Source organism: Tursiops truncatus, chromosome 12 (assembly GCF_011762595.2).
Source record: "Tursiops truncatus isolate mTurTru1 chromosome 12, mTurTru1.mat.Y, whole genome shotgun sequence".
Classification (NCBI taxonomy): domain Eukaryota; kingdom Metazoa; phylum Chordata; class Mammalia; order Artiodactyla; family Delphinidae; genus Tursiops; species Tursiops truncatus.
In genome coordinates this window covers 17916549-17937175 of record NC_047045.1, presented here as the reverse complement: position 1 = coordinate 17937175, position 20627 = coordinate 17916549, and the positions used below count along the sequence as shown (strand labels likewise).

The window sequence follows — 20627 nt, the reverse complement described above, 5'->3', positions numbered from 1 at the left end:
TTGAGGAGTGCCAGGGAAATGACCCCCTCTCTCCCTTTTTCTTTGCAAGAAGGTCCACAGTGGACGTGACTTAGGCCTTGCTCACTTCACAAGGCTTCCCTGGACGTCTTTGCCTATCACACATGTGCGCCTGGCACCTGGGGGCCTCTTGAGCAATGCGGAGAAATCCTTAGTAGGCGACGGAAGGCTTTGCTTCCATTTCACTCTTAGGCAGCAGGCCCCGTGGCTCTCTGTTTGATGGAAAGACATGCTTCCTCCTGTGTCTGCAGAAGGATGTCATGCTGACTGTTTGCATCAAGCCCAGTGGTCTTCTCATTTCTCCCTCAGTTACCTGTGCCACGCAGGTGGTAAGGACATCTGTGCTTGTTGAGTAGAAAGTAAAACCAAAGGTATTTCAAAGGAGGCTTGTATGTGCTGTAATCAACTCATTGTCGGCGTCCTTTTCAGGAAGGCATCTTGGAATATGGTGGTCTGTCTTAGCAGGAGCTCTTGTATTGGGAGCAATGGAGCCGAGTTAAGATCTGCTTACCAGCCAGCCTTTCTGTCTGGGAACAAGTCACTTTGATTCTCAGTTTCCTCATCTGCAAAATTCGGAGGTTCAATTAGATAGACCTGTAAGAGTCCTGCCAGCATGAAAATTCTGTGCTTGGTCAACCTCAAAAAGTTGCACCTTGAGTTCTGTGAATCATGATTATTTGGATAGTGCAAGACTAATGCTTGTTACTTTTTTTTTTTTAAATGAAAAAGATTCTTGTCAAGCAAATTATAGGTGCAGAAGACTGTTTAACCTATTAAGACTCATTAATGGCTTTTAATACTTACTAGCACCGGGGTGCATGAAATCTGCTAATTACAGCAGTCTTTTTTCCTTCATTCAGAATCACACGTTCCTAGCCATTTGTTTGGTTGTTTGAGAATAATGCCTTGTTTCTTTACAATAAAATTCTCCAATTTGCATTCTTACCAGTTCAGCAGAGTTTTTCTGTAAAAATTGTCCAAACATATACAATTTTTGATCATTCTCTTGTTAACAGTCCCTAATATCAGGCAACACTAATAATAAAATTTAGTTCGTTGTGATCAGTCTCAGAAACAGCTAAATGGTCGTTGTGTTTGGAATTTGTTATGTCTTTTAGAAATAAATTCATGTCAGACTTGAATTATATCGGTTGGCCAGACTTTGAAACATCAGCCTGATTTTCAGTCGTTTGAGAGGTCTCCCAAGGTCTCTGGAAAGGCCCTCCCGGTTCCACCTGCACCGGCAGAGCTGGGTGTCAGCCCAACAACTATGAGAGCATTGAAACTCTAGCAGGTAACAAGCAGAATGGACTTAACGGAAACATAAGAGATGTCAGAATATCCAACTAGTTGGTTGGTCCATTTGACAGACCAGCTATTATCGTAGTCTGAAAACAACTACTCCTGTGCATAGTCACTTTTCTGTGAAAGAGAACAAAGAGGTGAAAAGAGAGGATAGGCACACACTGAATTATTGGTAACATTGTACAAACTTTTGGAATAAATAATAATGCCAGCTTATCTATATTCTAGTGGCTATATTTTGAGCTTTAGATATTTGATCTTTTTCTTAAAATTCTTATTGCCCACTTGGTTCTAATCCAATGTGAAATCTCTGTATTACCGTTGTTAATATCACTGATTAATGGTTGATTTTAAAGTTAAGGCATTTCATTTTCTTGTCTGTGTTTAAGTTTTAAATAAACACCATCAATCAATAACACTTATTAAAGTTGTGCATTTTAAAATGTAGTAAAATGGATACTCTTCAACATTAGTGGTAGATCTTTAAATTGATCATTTTTTTTCTGAAGGCAATTTGGCAATACGAACTAAAAGACTAAAAATTGTTTATACTCATTGACCAAGTTTAAAAAAATAAATAAAATAAAATTGTGCATTTTAAGTTTTTTTCCCCCAAAGCTTATGCTTAAGATACGTTAAAAATAACTAAACATTTTAATTAATTTAAAGCATGTGTTGCTGTTCATCATAGAATCTTCAGCTGAGAGAATGTTCAAGAAATCATTTCACTCTTTCTCTGAGCTTCAGCAGGTTTTTACGTAAAAACTACCTTGAAAAAAATGTGGTATCTATTTTCTTTTGAAAGTTCTCTTGGGAAGTAGATCATATCAAAGTTTCAGGGTTTTCGATAGATACACTTTCAGGAGAGCTGTGATTAAAATACATCTTTTGTTCTTAAAGGTTTTATGTTTTTTCAAAACATCAGAAAATTTCTTTCGGCTGTAAAAACACTTTTATCTTGGCAATGACTTGTGAATTAGGCTCTTTCTTGCTCGATGTCTTACGTAGATAGCTATGGGGTAGAGTATAGCTTTTATTCACCGGGATACAGGGTCAAGTTAAGTCTGCAGTATCACGTTGTGTGCGAATGTGCAGCAACGCTCCCAGATCTCTCTAAGTCTCAGTGCAGTTTCATTTCTGATCACGTATGAGGTTTTGACATTGCTGCCTTTGACACTGTATTGAGCATCTGTTTATTGGCACTACGTGCAAAATGTCAAGGGACAGAGAATCTTAGTGATGGAGAAGATCTAGGAGCCTGTTTAGGCCCAACTCTTACTCTAAACAGGCACCTTTGTTTGTCTTCCTCCTAATCTTTGTAAAAATTCAAATCCGACCTATCACTCCCGCACCTTAAATTCTGTGATGCTCCCCAACTATCTGTAGAACCAGGTTCCCGCCCCTTAGGTTGACGTGTCACACCCCATGTCGTCTGTACCATCCCACCTTCCCTGTCCCCTTTACTGACGTTCTGTGTTACCAGGAGAGGGAATATATTCCAAGGGAGAGAGTTAGTTTGGAGTCTGGAAGACCTGGGCTATGATCCTGCCTTTTTTCATCAGCTCTGACTCTGTGAACTTGTAGAGATTATTTAACATTTCTGAGCCTCCCTTTCCTTCTCTGTGACAGGGGAATGGAAATTCTCATCTCACAAAGTTGTAGTAAGCATTACATGAAATAAAGTGTGGGTGGTGCCCACCTGAGGTTTTCTTAAGTTCAACTAAACGTGCAGACTCACAACACTACCACCGGCCACGTTTCTCGCCTTCGGGGCAGTGGCAGGAGTTCCCCTCAGCAGAGGACCTGCAGCAGTTCAAGCAAATGACAGGTCACATACCCCTCTGGGGACTCTTGTCTCCCCATGTGACACGGTTCCAGGTACAAAGTGGAAGATTCATATCTGGCAGGTGCAGGAGCTACCCTGAGAAGAAGCCTCATGCCCTAAACAGCCAGTAGCTCTTGTGATAATCCTTTGGCATGGTTTCTAGTGTTCCCCACGAAGACCTACATTCAGGGAAGTTTAAAGCACGGCATCCTCATCTAATATTTACAGCTCATTGAAACGTCTTCCTAGTCCAGATGCAATAGACCAATCAAGGATCCTTTTTACCATAGTCAGTGTTGCCTAGCAATGTAATCAATGCCTACCATCTACCTGGCTTCCAGGGTAACAGGTCTAGGTGGTTAAACCGAAGGTCGGATTCTCAAGCAAAGGAAAATATCTGTTAACCCTTCCATCCGAGTATGCTGCAGACCCAACCAGGGGCCTCACATGTTATAGTTATCAACGCTCGTTTATTTAAGAGCTTACACTATGAGTCAGGCACTGTGCCTGACACTGGGACTCCAGTGGCAAGTTAAACATATATGGTGCCTGTCTTCATATTGTTTCCTACACCTGTGATGCCCTTAGTCCCTTTCAATGCCTGGAGAACTCCTGTTCATCCTTCAAAGGTCTGCTCAGATGTTACCTCTTCTCTGAAGTCCAGCGGCACTCTACTTCCCTAGCACTTTGTACATGTCGCCCTGAATTCATGGATTGGTTTTGCGAGTCCACGAATCCCCTAAAGTAATATGCAGATTTTGTGTGCAGGTGGGAATGTATGTTTGAAGAAAGGGGCTAACACTTTCATCGGATTTTCAAAGGGGTCTGAGCCATCGCCTCCCTTTCCCCCCTCAATTCCCAAGCATTTAGAACTGCTGCTCTGTTATGAGCATTTATTATATTCTGGTTTTGGTATTTGTTCATAGATGTATGTTTCCCACTAGAATGTGAATACCTTGACAAAGGGACTGTATGTACTAATATTTTGTGTCAGCAGAACGCCTGACTCCTAGTAGTAGACTTTTAGAAAGTATATGTTGAAAGAATCGATTCTTAATCTCTTCATAGACTCAGCAATTTGAATGATGCTAGTGGTACAGCATTTCCTAATTTAAAAGGGAATGTTCTTGCTTCTAGTAAACTGAAATCAGCCTTTCTTGTTCGTACTTCTGTCCTCTGGAGTTAAAATTAAATGTCTACCCTCTTCCATGTTGTAATTGCCCTTTTATGAGACTCAGAGTTGATTGGGGAAGTCAAAGAAAAAGGGTTCATGGGAGGGAATCATTTAAAAATGATACATTTGCATCTTAAGTATCTTCATTTAAAACATGGCAAATGTACATTAACCTACTAGTATTTTAGTATGGAACTAATATCTTTTTGTTGAATATGAGTCTGCTGCTGTGGACTCTTAGCGTTCTTCACTTATGCCATCCTAAATTCATTATCGAGAGTTTCCAGTTTAGGTTTCTTTAAAGTGGAATGAGAAGTTAGACACTGAAGCAGTCTGATTGCAGAATTCTTCTAGATTTTTATTCTTTTTCCCTCGCCTCAGTTTTTTTTATAGTTGTATCTCCCACATTCCACCAGTGATTTTGTTTTTTAATAACTGACTTTCCTCTGCTCTGAAATGTTTAGTTTTCAGAGGAATAGCAACTCATATATCCTTGGTTTACATGTTTGATTAAATTATGTAACTAAAATAACATGTAACAAACTAACGTGTTTGATTAAATTATGTAACTAAAAAAAACATGCATAAGTGGCATACACAGGTCTGTGATCAAATACAGTTGATCCTTAGCAGGCAAATGGTCCAGTCGACTGGAGCAGAAGTGAGCAAGTACTCAGGGTGCTTTAAGCTTTCATGAGATTCAAAGGCATTAGGAAGACCAGAAGCATGTTTGTATTCTGGTTGTTTTTTTTGGGGGGGGGGATAAATTATTTTGAAATATCCTCATCATCCTGCCCACATTTCTTCTCCCCTTAGACCAATTTAGATTAAAATAGAGGTAAATTTAGATTAAATCTTCCCAATTTAGATTAAAATAGAGGTAAACCATGGAAACGTCTCAGGTGTCTATATTTCTACAGGAAAAAAATGAAACCATTGAAACAAAAGCTGGGAGCAAATATAAGGGGCTACTTAATTGTAAGGATGTTCTAAGCATAAATAATAATGACAGAGTGGAGCTTAATTTCTCTTGCCTTGAGTGTGGCCTGGATTTAATGACTCAATTCCAAACAATACAGTGTGCAAAGGCAGAAATAGGAGCTCTGCTAGTGGAGGAACCTTGCAGATGCCATCTTAACCGAGTGATCAAGGTTGACATCCCCAGGAATAAGTCATATTGATACAGTGTCCTCTCTGGGTTTGGTGTGATGAGAAGTCACCTCAGTGGTAGACATCCCCCAAACCCATAGTCTCAGTCTAATCTTGAGAAAATACCAGACAAACTCAAGTGAGGGATATTCTGTAAAATACCTGGCCAGTGCTTTTCAAAAACCTCAAGGTCCTGAAAAACAAGGAAAGACTGCCACAGAGCAGAGGAGATGAGGGAAACATGATGACTAAATGCAGTGTGTTGTGAATTGGATCCTGGAACAGAAAAAGAGGACTTTAGTGGAAAGTAGTTTTGACAAATCCTCACTGGTTATGTAAGATGTTAACATTAGGGAAAGCTGGGTGAAGTATATATGAGAACTATCTGTACCACCTTTGTAACTTTTCTGTAAACGTAAAATTACACCAAAATAGAAAGTTTATAGAAAATAGTAATGAGAGAAATCACAGAAGAAAGGGTTGGATGATTTGAAATTTAAGACACGTTAATCAAATTAGAGGCAATAACACTGGAAAAATATTTGTCACAGATTTTAGACAAAGGACTGATATTCTTAATATAGAATATACTTGTACAATTTAATAAGAACATACTAACATCTCACTGGAAAATGGCCATTGATCATAATTCACAGAAGAAACACAGTGGCAAATAAATATGACAGCCAGTTCAATCTCACCAGTAATTAAGGAATTGCCAGTTACAGCAGTATTGAGAACATTTTCACCAATTACATGGAAAAATGATAGTATTCAATTCTGAAAAAAGTAAGTGGAAGAATTATAGATTGGTACAGCCTTTCTGGAAAGCAGTTTGTCAATATAGGAATTGAATTTTAAAAAGATGCACATTGGGACTTCCCTCGTGGCGCAGTGGTTAAGAATCTGCCTGCCAATGCAGGGGACACGGGTTCGAGCCCTGGTCCGGGAGGATCCCACATGCCGTGGAGCAACTAAGCCCATGCGCCACAACTACTGAGCCCGCATGCCACAGCTACTGAAGCCCGCACTCCTAGAGCCCGTCCTCTGCAACAAGAGAAGCCACCGCGGTGAGAAGCCCGTGCACCACAATGAAGAGTAGCCCCTGCTCACCGCAACTAGAGAAAGCCCGCGCGTAGCAACAAAGAACCAGTGAAGAACCAACGCAGCCAAAAATAAATTAATTAATTAATTTTTAAAATGCGCATCATTTGTGCTTGTAATGTCACACTTACAAGATTTCTTTCCCAAGGAAATAATCAGATCTGTATACAAATTTTCTAGGACTGTTCATCACAGGGTTGTTGATAATGAAATACTCAAAACCCAAATATCTAACAGTGAGGGAATGACCTAAAAAGTTTTGGCATACCTATGGAATAGAATGGAGTCATTAAGTATCATGACATAGATAAATAAAACAATGAAAGCAAGATACAGTTTGTGTATTTCCTCTGATCCCAGACTGTGTGCCTGTGTACAGCTGTCTCTCTTGAAAGGCTGGCAAAAAAATACAGTCATGTAAAAAAATAGCTACCTGACCTTGGGTGGTAAAGAAAGGATTTTTAAAAGAAATTTTATTGGAGTATAGTTGATTTACAGTGTTGTGTTAGTTTCAGGTGTACAGCAAGGTGAATCAGTTATACATATACCTATATCCACTCTTTTTTTAGAATCTTTTCCCATATAGGCCATTACAGAGTATTGAGTGGAGTTCCCTGTGCTATACAGTAGGTCCTTATTAGTTATCTGTTTTATATGTAGTAGTGTGTGTATGTCAGTCCTAGTCTCCCAATTTATCCCTCCCCCCCTTATGATAACCATAAGTTTGTTTTCTACATCTACTTCTGTTTTGTAAATAAGTTCATTTGTGCCTTTTAAATTTTATTTATTTATTTATTTATTTATTTATTTATTTTTTCAGTACGCGGGCCTCTCACTGCTGTGGCCTTTCCCGTTGCAGAGCACAGGCTCCAGATGCGCAGGCTCAGCGGCCATGGCTCACGGGCCCAGCCGCTCCGTGGCATGAACCCGTGTCCCCTGCATCGGCAGGCAGACTCTCAACCACTGTGCCACCAGGGAAGCCCTGTGACCTTTTTTTTAGATTCCACATATAAGCGATATCGTATGATATTTGTCTTAGGAATAAGTGAAGTAAGTCTGACTTCACTCAGTATGACAATCTCTAGGTCTATCCAAGGATGGTTTTTATTTGCTCTATACCTCCCTGCGTTTTCAAAATTGTCTATAGTGAGTATATGTTACTGGTGCCATGGGGGAAAAAATAACACTGCAAGTAATGTGGTTAATGAGTTTCTCTCATCCTTTGTGCTGATTTAATTAAGAGCATGTCACAGTTCCATTTTGTCCTGTAAACCATTGTTTTCCTCTCTCCACTAGGAAGCTCCTCAGGGTGCTCCCCCTGCCACACGAAAACTGGGGTGCTCTGGTTGACGAGTGGTGCTGTCACCCCAACCCCTTTGCTAATAAGCCACTTCATCCACAAGCGAATGACTGTTTCACTGGAGACTGTTTCTTCTTGGTGAATTTAAGACGTGATTTACAGCAGCCGAGACCTGAAGTAGCCCCAGTGGAGACGGGCTGTCTTTCTTCCGAGAACCATTTAAAAATGGTAATATATCTTTCAAATTAAATGCTCATTTAGAGGTCGGTTTAGAAACTGCTTTCTCCAATCTTTCCTTCATTCAGGGCATGTGACAGACAGTTCTAAAGACCAAAATCCATGATTTTCAGTTGCCTTAATCATCCAGCTCTGCTCTTTTGTTATGGAAAAAGCACGTGGCGGCCTTAAACCAAAACAGCCACGGGGGGGGGGGGGGTGGGGGGGGGTGGGGGGGGTGGGTGGCGGTGGCGGTGGCGGGAGGAAGAAGGGGAAGAGGACTTCTTCCCGCGTAGACTTTGCTTTTAGGACAATATTCCATAATCCACGTACATTTTATCCCCACAGTCTGATTTACGTTAAATGGGTTCTTTGCCTTCAGGATACGTACTGTCCTGATAGGTCCAGGTATTTTCCTGTATCTGCCCATAGTCTAGACTTCTGCTGGTGTCATACAGTCAGATGCCATCAAGGCAAAAGGGGGACTGGAGGAGCCCAAGCGCGGAAGTAAAGCTCTGGCTGCAGGTTCCAAGTTGATGCTTAACGAGCGAGGTCAGGCAGCTCCTGAGCTCAAAGTTGCTGGAGGGGGAAGGCCCTTTCCTCTCACTGCGGAGAACAGGTGGTTTACCTTATTTTAAAAGAAAGTCAGTGCCATTGACTTGGCCCTTGTGAGAAATCATTCCCTGGATGGCAAGTCAATACTGATGTGATTTAAAAAGTTAAGAAAATCATTGCCAGAGAACCTTCATTTTAACATCTGATTATTGGTAGGAACAAAAGCATTGTGTGTTAAATTTCATTTAGAACTCATTTAATTTTTGTAATGAGAACTGAGCCACTCTAGGAAACACGCAGCAGTCCGCAGCCCTTAGGTTGTCAGCTAGTTTATGGAACTATTTTCTAATTTGCGGGAGATTAAGGAGGTTTGTCAAATATCGAGGTTAAGCTGTTATCTGTTTAAATGATGTAAGTATCTCATCTTTCACCGTAAACACAAATCCCTTTACCTTTAGGTTTATTTAAAATTATAGTACTTTACTGTCTCTAGCTGTCCTCCTCTCCCCCAACTCTTTCTCTGTATATATCTTTACCTTTAGTAAAATCATAACCATTCATATTTCCTTTGATCTCCACTGCTTTTCAGTGTGTATATGTGTGTGTGTATTAGATAATATATATTAGATAAAATGTATGTATATGTTCTAATGTGTATATATAAATATGTATAAGAATCCCCCCCAAATTCTAGTGCTATAGCCTTCTATATTTTTAAAAGATAAATGGTAAGCACATAATATAAATCTATGGTATAAGTATATTTAATATGGTTAAAGTAAAATTTTATATATATATATATATATATATATATATTTTTTTTTTTTTTTTTTTTTTTTTTTTTTTTTGCGGTACGCGGACCTCTCACCGTTGTGGCCTCTCCCGTTGCGGAGCACAGGCTCCGGACGCGCAGGCTCAGCGGCCATGGCTCACGGGCCTAGCCGCTCCGCGGCATGTGGGATCTTCCTGGACCGGGGCACGAACCCGCGTCCCCTGCATCGGCAGGTGGACTCTTAACCACTGTGCCACCAGGAAGCCCTAAAATTATATTTTAATCTAAATTTCTATACTAGTACTTTATGTCTTATGTATTTTGACTTTCATTTTTATGATTAAGCTATAAATTTTTAAAATGTTTGGAAGATACGAGAAGACGAGTGGGAAAGATTAAATAAGAAAAACCATGAGTTTCCTTCTTTCAGATGAACTCTGCATTCTGTATGGAAGTAGATTCCTCACGTTTATGTCTTTATCAATTATATGATGCCATTTATAATAATTCCTCTTAATTGTGCATGGCCATCCCACGTGTTAAAGGAAGACCCTTCATACTGAGACATTACAGTTTTTTAAGTATCAAGGAGACTGTGGGAAATTACCATCATGACAAGCTGCTGTTAACAAGCTTGTTTTCAAGGTAGCCTAGATGAAAGTTTCACTTTAATTGCATATTACTGCAGTTGAAAGAATATACCTGTGACCAAAATAGTAACGTAAATTTGGAGGGACTCCTTAAACAGTACTCTCAAGGGTCTTGTGGGAACAAGGCTTCTCTGTGCTATTGAAAACCTGTTTCTCATATCACACAGTCTAGCCATCTAGCAGGGTTTTGAAATGTCACACGGTGACACAGCATCCTAATGGTATCTCTTGGGAAACATTTTTTTGGCGAGACAATATCAAGGGTCCTTAGAAATGGAAGCAACACAAAGGAAAATAAAAACGAGGACAGGAGGCTGATTCACCTCTCTGAGCAGCGGTGCCATGTCGCAGATATATTGATTTAATTAGTCCACAACAATGTCTGTCTTTCATGTTTGCTCTGTAGAGTCCCTACACTGCTAGGCTGCTGCTTTGCGCGATTCACTTTATTATTTCCTTTAAGCATAGGTCGAGAAAAATGCACTGCAAAGCAGAGTTTCTCTTTACCAGAATTAAAAGCATTGTAATATGTTAATTTAAAAGGTCAAGACTGTTTAGCTTATCAGACATTAATGGTGCATTCTGTGTGTATTCTGAGTGTTTGGTAGGAGTAATTTCTGCCTCTGCTTGTGAGAGATTATAAAAATCTATTTTAATTGTGGAAAAGGATTTTAAGAGATAACTCACCTCACCATGAGAAATGTATATTTAATTCTGCTTAAGGAGTATTTGACAATTAATTACTCCAAAGCATATCTCTTGAACTAAAATATTCATAAATGACAGAAAAACAGCATAAACAAAGTCCAACACTTATTCCTTTCCCTGAATAACCCCGTATGTGTACAGTCTGTTGTTTGTGCCTCTGTGAACGTGACAATATATATCTTTGCTTTTCAAAAGACATCTATTGAATATTTGTTATTTCACAATATTTTTCATCTCACCATAATAAAAATTTTGCGTCTTACAACAGGTTGATAAAGGTGGCACCTCAGTCTTTTATAAGATTCATATTATTAGTCTAGACGAAAGTACAGCCACAGTGATGACTTCAACCTATATTTTAAAGAACAAATGAAATTGAACATTGGTATTTTAGCTGGCGAGTATGACTAACAGTTTTACCTTTTTTTTCGTTATTTGTTTGTCTTGTTAAATCCATGAGGGTCTCTCTTTTTTTTTTTTTCTTAGAATAACGTGTTGAACTTTGTAAACATTCCCAAACGTAAAAAATCGAAGTATGAACTCCCGTATAACAGTCACCTTGATGCATAAAGTATGCTTCAGCTGCCCATTTTATTTTTAGTTTTTCGTTGAAGTGCTTTAAAGCTAATCCCAGACCTTATATCATTTCACCCATACGGATTGTTCTTTTTCACATGAACACAGTGTCATTTTCACACCAGACAAAATGAACCCTCGATGGTACAATACCAGGCCATATACACATTTTACAAATTTTATTAGAAGTATCTTCTGATGTCATTAAAATTTGTTTGAATCAAAATTCACACATTTGGTTGTTTGAGGTAATGTATTGTTTTATTGATCAGATTTTAAAATCCCAATTACCCATGTGTTGAAAAGGTAGAATTTTATTTTAAAAACCAACCAACAAAACCCACTTTTTCTGCTTCATTGAAAGACAACGCAAAATGTGCTGTAAGAGCAATGATAAATGAAATACATAACAGCACCTGACAAAAGATTTTTTGCTTCGAATAGAAAAACCCCTTCTTCTTAAGCATTACTACTCCAATAACCTGTATTAGTTTTTAGTAAAGCCCTTAGTATTTGGTAAGATTTAATGAGGATGGTCTGATTTAACTTGTACGAAATAGGATCCTTTAAAAAGTGTCTTTAGTACCAATTTGGAGCCATACAGATAGCTTTTATTGTAAGAAAGCATGGAACTGCCAAAATGTGAAACTTTGCAGTTGAGCATGCTTGGTTTCTAAGCTGTCGTCTTCCTGTAACCTTGCCTGGGCCTAAACAAATAGGCACCTGCCTTGGTTTCTATGTCTGTGGCTTTTGACTTTTTTATTTTTTTGACCTCTAACTAAAGTAAGAACTGTATAATAATTTTTTTTACATTAAGATCTGATAATGCACACACAGAGACACAGATGCACCTCAAGTAGATGTTTCTTAAAGAACTACTTACCCTATGTTTGAAGCACGGTGATATTTTCTGTTCCATTCTATTTCGTATTTCTTTAAAAATTCAGGGCGTCACCCACTGAATTGATTCTATGAATTAGTTTGGAAAACACTTGGCATAGTGCTTAGGAAGCATAAGCTGTAGCATCTATTTAAATATCAGCTCTATTAGTTACTGGATTTAAATATCAGCTCTATTAGTTACTCGCAGCACATCCAGACAAAAAAATCTATCCCTTTGTGGGAAGGTATGGGTTTTCTGCCCATTTCTTGAATGACATGTGCCAAAAATGTATTTTATTTACGTAACATCTGCCTAGCGGTTACCCATGTGCCAGGGACAGTGTTTTACAGCACTCCGTTTTAGATCCTAATAAACAGCTCTGTGAGTTAACACTACTGTCGATTTCATCTTACAGATGAAGAAACCAAAGCAGGTTAATTAACTTGCCCATGGTCACACGTCTAGTAAGTAACAGAGCTGGGATTTGAACTTAGGAAGTCTGGCCCCAGACTCCAGGCTCTTAACTACCATGATATTAATTATAATATCATCTCTTATAACAAATTATAAGTCAGTAAGATTTTTTTTATTAAGGTGTAATTGACATTTTACTACTTTTAGGTATATAACATAGCGATTCAGTATTTGTATGTACTTCAAAAGGATCATGACAATAAGTTTAGTTAATATCCATCACTGTACTTTGTTACAGAACTATTTTTCTTGTGATGAGAACTTGTGAGATTTACTGAGGCAACTCTCAAGTATGCAATACAGTATGGTTAACTATAGTTGCCATACCGTACGTTACATCCCCATGACTTGTTTTATAATTAGTTTGTACCCTTCGACCACCTTCACTCATTTTTGCCCACCCCTGCCAACCTCTGTTCTGTATGTCTAAAAGATTAGTCTTTTGTTTTCTTAATAATTAGGTGACTGCTAGCTGTTTTAATCTGTATCCCCAATGATAAAGTTGGATTTTCAAAGTTTAACAGTGTTTCAGGAATTTGTTCCAGAATACTATCTTTCCAGGTACAATGCATATCTTAAATGGAAAAATAGAATTATATGAATGGGTTAGGTATTTTTAACTTCCAGTGGTGATTATGAATTATAGATTACTTTTACATAAGTTGCACTGGACTAGGAGTCAAAATAATATAGGTTCGGGCTTCCCTGGTGGCGCAGTGGTTGAGAGTCCGCCTGCCGATGCGGGGGACACGGGTTCGTGCCCCGGTCCGGGAAGATCGCACATGCCGCGGAGCGGCTGGGCCCGTGAGCCATGGCCGCTGAGCCTGCGCGTCCGGAGCCTGTGCTCCGCAACGGGAGGGGCCGAAGCAGTGAGAGGCCCGCGAACCGCAAAAAAAAAAAAAAAAATAATAATAATAATAATATAGGTTCAAGTTCTAATTCTTCTGTTTTCTAGACACATGAGTTGGGGCAAATCACCTACCCTCTCTACCTTTATTGCCCACCATCTGCCTATTCTAAATGATGTTTGGAGGTGCTTTTTAGAAATGTAAGATGCTTCTTGTTCAGATTACTTGGCAACGTGTAGATTATCAGGAGCTGACTAGTTTGGAAAAATCATTCTGTTCATTTTGTGTTTAGACTTGGAAAAAGTGATCTCTGTGCACGTGAATTATGCATACAAGCTAAATGTATTCCCAGTATTTAGTAGATGGCAAAATAAAATGTAAAGTTCAATGTATACTCTAGAGACCGTGTTAAAATTATATATTCCTTTTAAGAAAAGCTGAATGACATTTAAATGACATTTTTCTGTTCTACAGAAACCAAAGGCAAATACCAAAGTAATTTGTAAGCGTTGCAAGGTAATGTTGGGAGAGACTGTGTCATTAGGTAAGAATTTCATAATAAAAAAGCCAAACTGATTGCCTTCTTGTTAAAAAAAAAAAAACAGTAGAAGGAGATTTTTATAGGAAATATATAGGAAAGATAGATGACTAATACATGTTGTAGAATTGATGCTTTTAAAAATAGAAATCAACTAATATATCATCCAGTATGCCAGGAAGTTTGTGTATTTTGACCTTTGTAAGTACATAGTACTGAGTTTTAAGCATTAAGAAGTCGGGTCATTTTCAGTATTTCATATCTTCTTTGTAGATATAAAGCAATAGTATAAAGCTTGTACTTGGGTCTATCTTAAAGAAGATTGGAGCTTTTCTCTTAATACAGCTCCTCATTCAGAAGAATTGGTTGCCAGAGATGATGGAGGAGATGCTGGCTGTTTTGTGCCTCAGGGCTGTGTTTTGAGACTTGGAGGTTGGGGGTGCAGAGAACCTGTTGATACATTTTGAGTTTTATACTCTCTTCCTTGTTCTTTTTTCCAATAGTGTTAATTACATTTTGCATAGAGCCTATGTTATATGACTTTCCAATATAATAATGAAATCCTGATAATTAAAATGCATCACTCTTTAAAGATATGGTTTGAAAATGTCTAGAGAGCTACAGCATGCTGTGTTAGCTTTGTGGGTGAAGAATAATTGTTTTTAATAGAATTAATTAGAAGATGTGAGTTTAGTGAAACTATTGTACTCAAGGGAAGGCAGATGGTGGCATTTTTTTTGTTTGTTTTTTAAGATCATCAGAGTCTCATAACTTGCTCTGAGAGAACAGAAAAGGAAGAATGAGTAGTAGTAAAGGATGCCGCCCTCAATGTCATTTTTGGAGAATGAAAACAAGTCCCTTAAGCAATGACTTAGAAAATCTTAAGGCTTCCGGTTTAAATAAGGGTGAATTGATTTTTTTCATGCTTTTCTCTCCTCTCTGAAGCCCAGTTAAAATGTCAGTTAAGGAATAAAAAAAAGGACATCCACAGAGACAAAGAGAAATGGGGAGGAGGCAACAGTGATGTGAACTAGAGGTGTAAGCAAACTTCTTTTGGAAGCTGTAGAGCTGAGACGGGTAGGAACACACTTGGCAGTGTGGAGGAAGCTGCAACCTTGGTGTCTGCAGAAGACCATTTAGATAAGGAGTGAGCCAGTTCTCACTGTAGATCCCCAGAACTGGCCAGAGTTTAGAGGTAGCAGGTAAGAGGGACAAGGGACTGAAAGCAGGATGATTAATGCAAAGTTTGTATGTGGAGCCATAAGATTCCTAAGACTCTTTCTCCACTTGCAACTTGCTTATGCTCTCAAGGTAGGAGATTGGAGCAGCCTTTCTTGGAATAAGGGAATGGAAGTGTACTAACCAGAGAAAAGATCTGCAGACACTGATTCTCAGGGGTCGTGTAACAACAAAAAGATGAGCTTATATTCAGCCATCCTGCTCTCAACAAGCCTTATATCTACACACAAGAGCTCCCTCTCAGCATTTTACTACCTTACACTTAAATCTGAATAGATTGCTGAGAATCAGTAAATAGTAAAAAGAGTCCAAAGCAAATAAATAATCAAGTAAACAGAGTAGACGCATTGAGGAGAAACAAATTATGTATAAAACAGAAGAAAATCTTTTAAAAAACCATAATAAATGTCCTTGGAGAAATGAAATAATATTATCTCTATAATTCGGAGAATGTCGAATTAAAGATGTAATAGCTTGAAAAAACTAGCCAAAGGACTGGAAAATGAAATTAAGGAACTATTTCAGAAATCAGGACCAAAAGACAGAGGTTGAAAATTGGAAAGGAAATTTCAAAAAAAAGATCATGTAAGTTTCCTGAGGATAGGAATATTGTCCAACTCATTTATCATGATAACCACAGCACTTAGACCAATATCTGGCACATAGTGGGTACCCAGTAAATATTTGTTGAATGAGTGAATGAATTGAGCCTTTTAGGGCATCCAACATCTAGCTAGGAGAAATTCTAGAAAGAGAGAATAGAGACAACAGGGTGGGGGAAATTATCAAAGAACAGGAATACCAAAAACACATTAAAAAGGTATTTCCCAGAGCTAGGGCTTAAGTTTCTCAACTGAAAGAGCCCACTAAGTGTCTCATATAATTAATGGAGGGGTGACAGGGAAGCTACTTAAAGCCACGTAATTGAGTGATTTCCAAACGCCAAGGGTGAAGTTTCTAGAGAGAAAAAAGCAGGTAATGTACAAAGGATTAGGAATTACAATGGTGCTGAACTTCTTAATAGCTAGAAGACAATGAAGAATGCCCTCATAATTTAGAAGGAAAAAGATGTTCAACCCAGAATAATTCAATAGACAGTCCAACTGCCAGTCAGGTATGAAGATTATAAATACATATTTGGAAATACAGGGTCTCAAAACATGGACCTCAAAGTTCCATTTTCCTTAGGAATCTACCATAGGGTATGCATCACCAAAACTAGGAATCTAACCTCAAAAGAGAAAGTGTGGGATTTGGGGAAACAGACTGTCCAACACAGGAGAATGAGGTAAGGAAGTCCCAGGGTGAGGGATGTACAGCAGGCATTACAGCCTGGATTGAAGCAAGGGGAGAGAAACTGTAATAAAGACCTTTTCAGTTATACACTGAAACTGGTAAATTTGTTGAGTTGTTTGACTACATGTAACAAATAATCTTGAGACAAGCCATTTCATCATATGGGAAGAATTAACTAAAGGTGTTTGGAAAAACTAAACACACGAAAAAAGAAAGCAGTTACGTGCTGCAGGAAAACAGAAGATTGAACAAAAAAGGAAGCACTTCCATGGTATCATTATGGTCACAATAATGTGAACACTGATTATCAATTTAACCAAAAATCTTTATGATGTAATATATAAGTATATTAGGAGGTCATTGTATGTGAATATGTGTGTGGGGTGATGTAAGAGAGCTATATCCACATCTACTCTAAAAGTAAATTAGTAGGACTCTAATCCCAAAAATGGTGGCATAAAGAGAATGGATAGTTCTACTCTGTAGGAAACAAGTACCGAACTGTACAAGTTCAGAAGAACAGCTACTAGAAAATAACGAAAATGAAGCAATGATTTGAGAGGTGTAGTTATCAAAAACTGCTACTGCCTTGGGTTAGAATGGCAAATTTGTGACCTTTTATTGCTTGGGATCATTGACATACTTCACACGCCCCCCCAGACTTGGGCAGGAAAAAAAAACACAGCTTTATTATCTATAGGTGGTAGGTTTGGTTCAGGGTAGGCAAAGGAGAAAGTAGAAATTTAAGAGGGATATTTTGGAAGCAAGAGGGCCGTGGAGGGGCTGAGCTGACAACTTCTTAACCCAGCTCTGGCTGATTGCAAAACTATACATGCATACAGTAGATGCCAGGGAGTCCAATAAGAATTGAAAGCTTGGGGAGACCAGAAAATTTGCTGTGCCTTTGATTGCATTCCTCAATTCACACACAACTTGGGCAGCAGAAGATGGAAGCCTTAATGGCTTGAGGCATTTGAGCAGAGCCTCTCCCCAAATCTGCGGTCGACCAAACTGTGCAGAGATAGTGAATGCTCTCTAGGGAGTCAGGCTAAACAAAACAGAACTGAGCAGAGATATTAGTGACTACACACTGTGGGAAGACATATTTCCCGGTTTAAGTCCAAGCTTGGTAATTGACCTATAAACCAATTACCCTTAAAAGGACAAAGCAAGGGACTTCCCTGGTGGCCCAGTGGTTAAGAATCTGCCTGCCAGTGAAGGGGACACGGGTTCGGACACAGGTTCAAGCCCTAGTCCAGGACCATCCCACATGCCATGGAGCACCTAAGCCCGTGCACCGTAACTACTGAGCCTGCACTCTAGAGCCCACGAGCCACAGCTACTGAGCCCGCGTGCCACAGCTATTGAAGCCCACACACCCTAGAGCCTGTGCTCTGCAACAAGAGAAGCCACTGCAATGAGAAGCCCATGCGCCGCAACGAACAGTAGCCCCCACTTGACACAGCTAGAGAAAGCCCGTGTGCAGCAATGAAGACCCAACACAGCCAAAAATAAATAAATAAAAATAAATTTAAAAAAAAAAGGACAAAACAAAATCCAGAATTGGTACAATGTATTACATACAATGTCCTACTTTCTTACAGAAATTATTAGCCATGCAGAGAAAGAAAAAGGAGTGACTCATACTCAAGGAAAAAGCACGACTCAATAAATAGGTGCTGAGTAAGCACAAATATTAAATTAGGAGACAAAGATGTTGAAGTAGCTAATTATAAATATGGCAAAGAATTAAAACAGAAAACCTCTTGAGTGAACTAATAGCAAATCTCAACAAATTGGAAACTTCAGAGAAAGAACCAGTTGGTAATTACAGAGCTGAAAAGTACAGTAACAAAAGAAAAATTCACTAGATTACTAAAACCTCATATTTGAGGTGACAGAAGAAAAAAAATGTTGAACTTGAAGAATGATGAATAGAAATTAATCCAAAGAACAGAGAAAAAAAATCTCAAAATGGAGAGAATGTCAGATTTGTGGAAAAATATTAACTGTTTCAATAAATGTGTAAGTGAAGCTTTAGAAGGTGAGAAGAAAAAGAAAGGGTCAGGGAAAAAATGTAGGGAAAAAAATGGCTGAAATCTTGTCAAATTTGGTGAAACATTTTAACTTTTGGGTCCAAGAACTGCAGTGAATCTCAAGTAGGATAAACACAAAGAGCATTTCACCCAGGCACGTTGTGGTCAAAATGATAAAAGCCAGAGGTAAAGAGAGAATCTTGAAAGTAGCAAGAGAAAACAAAGCATCACATATAGGGATTTCATTAAGCACTAAGGCCAACTTCTTATAGAAGTAATGACGGCCAAAATACACTAAAATTAGATATTCAAAATGCTGCGGGAGGGGCTTCCCTGGTAGCGCAGTGGTTAAGAATCTGCCTGCCAATGCAGGGGACACAGGTTCGAGCCCTGGTCCGGGAAGATCCCACATGCCACGGAGCAACGAAGCCCATGTGCCACAACTACTGAGCTTGCGCTCTAGAGCCCGTGAGCCACAACTACTGAGCCCGCGTGCCACAACTACTGAAGCCCGCATGCCTGGAGCCCATGCTCCACAACAAAAGAAGCCACGACAATGAGAGGCCCACCCCCCACAACAAAGAGAAGCCCCCTCTTGCTGCAACTAGAGGAAGCCCGAGCGCAGCAACGAAAACCCCACACAGCCAAAAATAAATAAAATAAATAAATTTATTAAAAAAAAATGCTGGGGGGAAAACAAACAAAAACACCTTTCATCTAATCTATATCCAGCAAAGCTCTGCTTCAAAAATGAAGGCAAAATAAAGACATTTTTCTATAAACAGATGGAAATAATGCATTACTAGCAGACAATGCTAAGGAAAGTTCTTCAGGCTGACAGTGCTAAGGAAAGCTATGGTAATTGGGATCCATAGGAAGGAATGAAGAGCAAGATAAATGGAAAATATGTGGGTTAATTAGCACAAAAGCAAACTCAAAAGAGGTTAGCATAAAATGGAAAAACACCTTTTCCCTGCCATTTTCCAGTTCTTTAAAAGTAGAACTTTTGATTGCTTTGAGAAGTAAGGACAGAAGTCAAAGACTACACAAAGTAAGAACCTAGTAGGTGACTGTACAAAAATACGAGAGCCTGAATGGCCGTACCATTCACCTTCACACAGTAAAGGTGAATCAGAAGTGAAACAAGCTTGTGGAATTACAGACAGGTATCAGTTCTTTGGGACATTAGGAATTTCAAATCTTTAACTTAGTCTGCGTTGGCCTAGACATAATGCCATGAGAAATGCCTGGGAAAATCAAATGCAAATCACCTCTGGAGGAAAATACTTTCCTTATAAAACTCATATTATTCCCACAAATAATTTGGCAAGTAGAGTGTTTACCATGTACAACCAAACATAACTAAGCACACAAGTAAACAACATCCATCCACAAGAACTAACAAAAATAGCAAACAATAGAAACAGACTTATGTTATTGGAATTATCAGATGTAAACTGTAAAACAACCATGCTTACTGTTTTTAACAATGCAAAAGACAGGTTTGAAGATATCAAAAGGAAAAGGAAACTATAACACTAAGCATATTTGGAAAAGAATTTCTAAAAAATTCTAAAAAATTTCTGAAAAATATAATTGAAATTGAAAACTCAGTGGGTAGTTTAACAGCAGGTTAGGTACAGCATGGAGAACGAGTTAATGAACAGAAGATAGATGAGAAGAAAAATCTGTAATCCAGCACAAAGACACAAGAAGGTAAAAAATATAGAAGAGAGGGTAGGAGACATAAAACACAGAGGAGATCTAATGTATGTTTAATCAGACTTCTAGAAGGAAAAGAGAAATAGAATAGAGCATAGGCAATATTTGAAGAGTTAATTGCTGAGAATTTTGCAAAAATGATGAACAACAGTTTGTAGTTTGAAGTCCAATGAATTCTACTTAGATGAGGCCCACGTAAGAGAAATAAAAAGAAGTCTATAGCTAGACACATCAGTGAT

At 38.7% G+C, this 20627-nt stretch overlaps 1 protein-coding gene across 5 annotated transcripts in view; it reads left to right on the top strand.

Moving 5' to 3' along the window:
- UBE3D (ubiquitin protein ligase E3D) overlaps positions 1-20627 on the top strand; it is a 343799-nt gene that overhangs the window by 14276 nt on the left and 308896 nt on the right. For all 5 annotated transcript variants that reach the window (XM_019929363.3, XM_073789393.1, XM_019929362.3 and 2 more), the window contains exons 4-5: positions 7872-8103; positions 14032-14101. In XM_019929363.3, coding sequence (XP_019784922.2) covers positions 7872-8103; positions 14032-14101 — 302 coding nt within the window. The remainder of the gene's footprint in view (positions 1-7871; positions 8104-14031; positions 14102-20627) is intronic.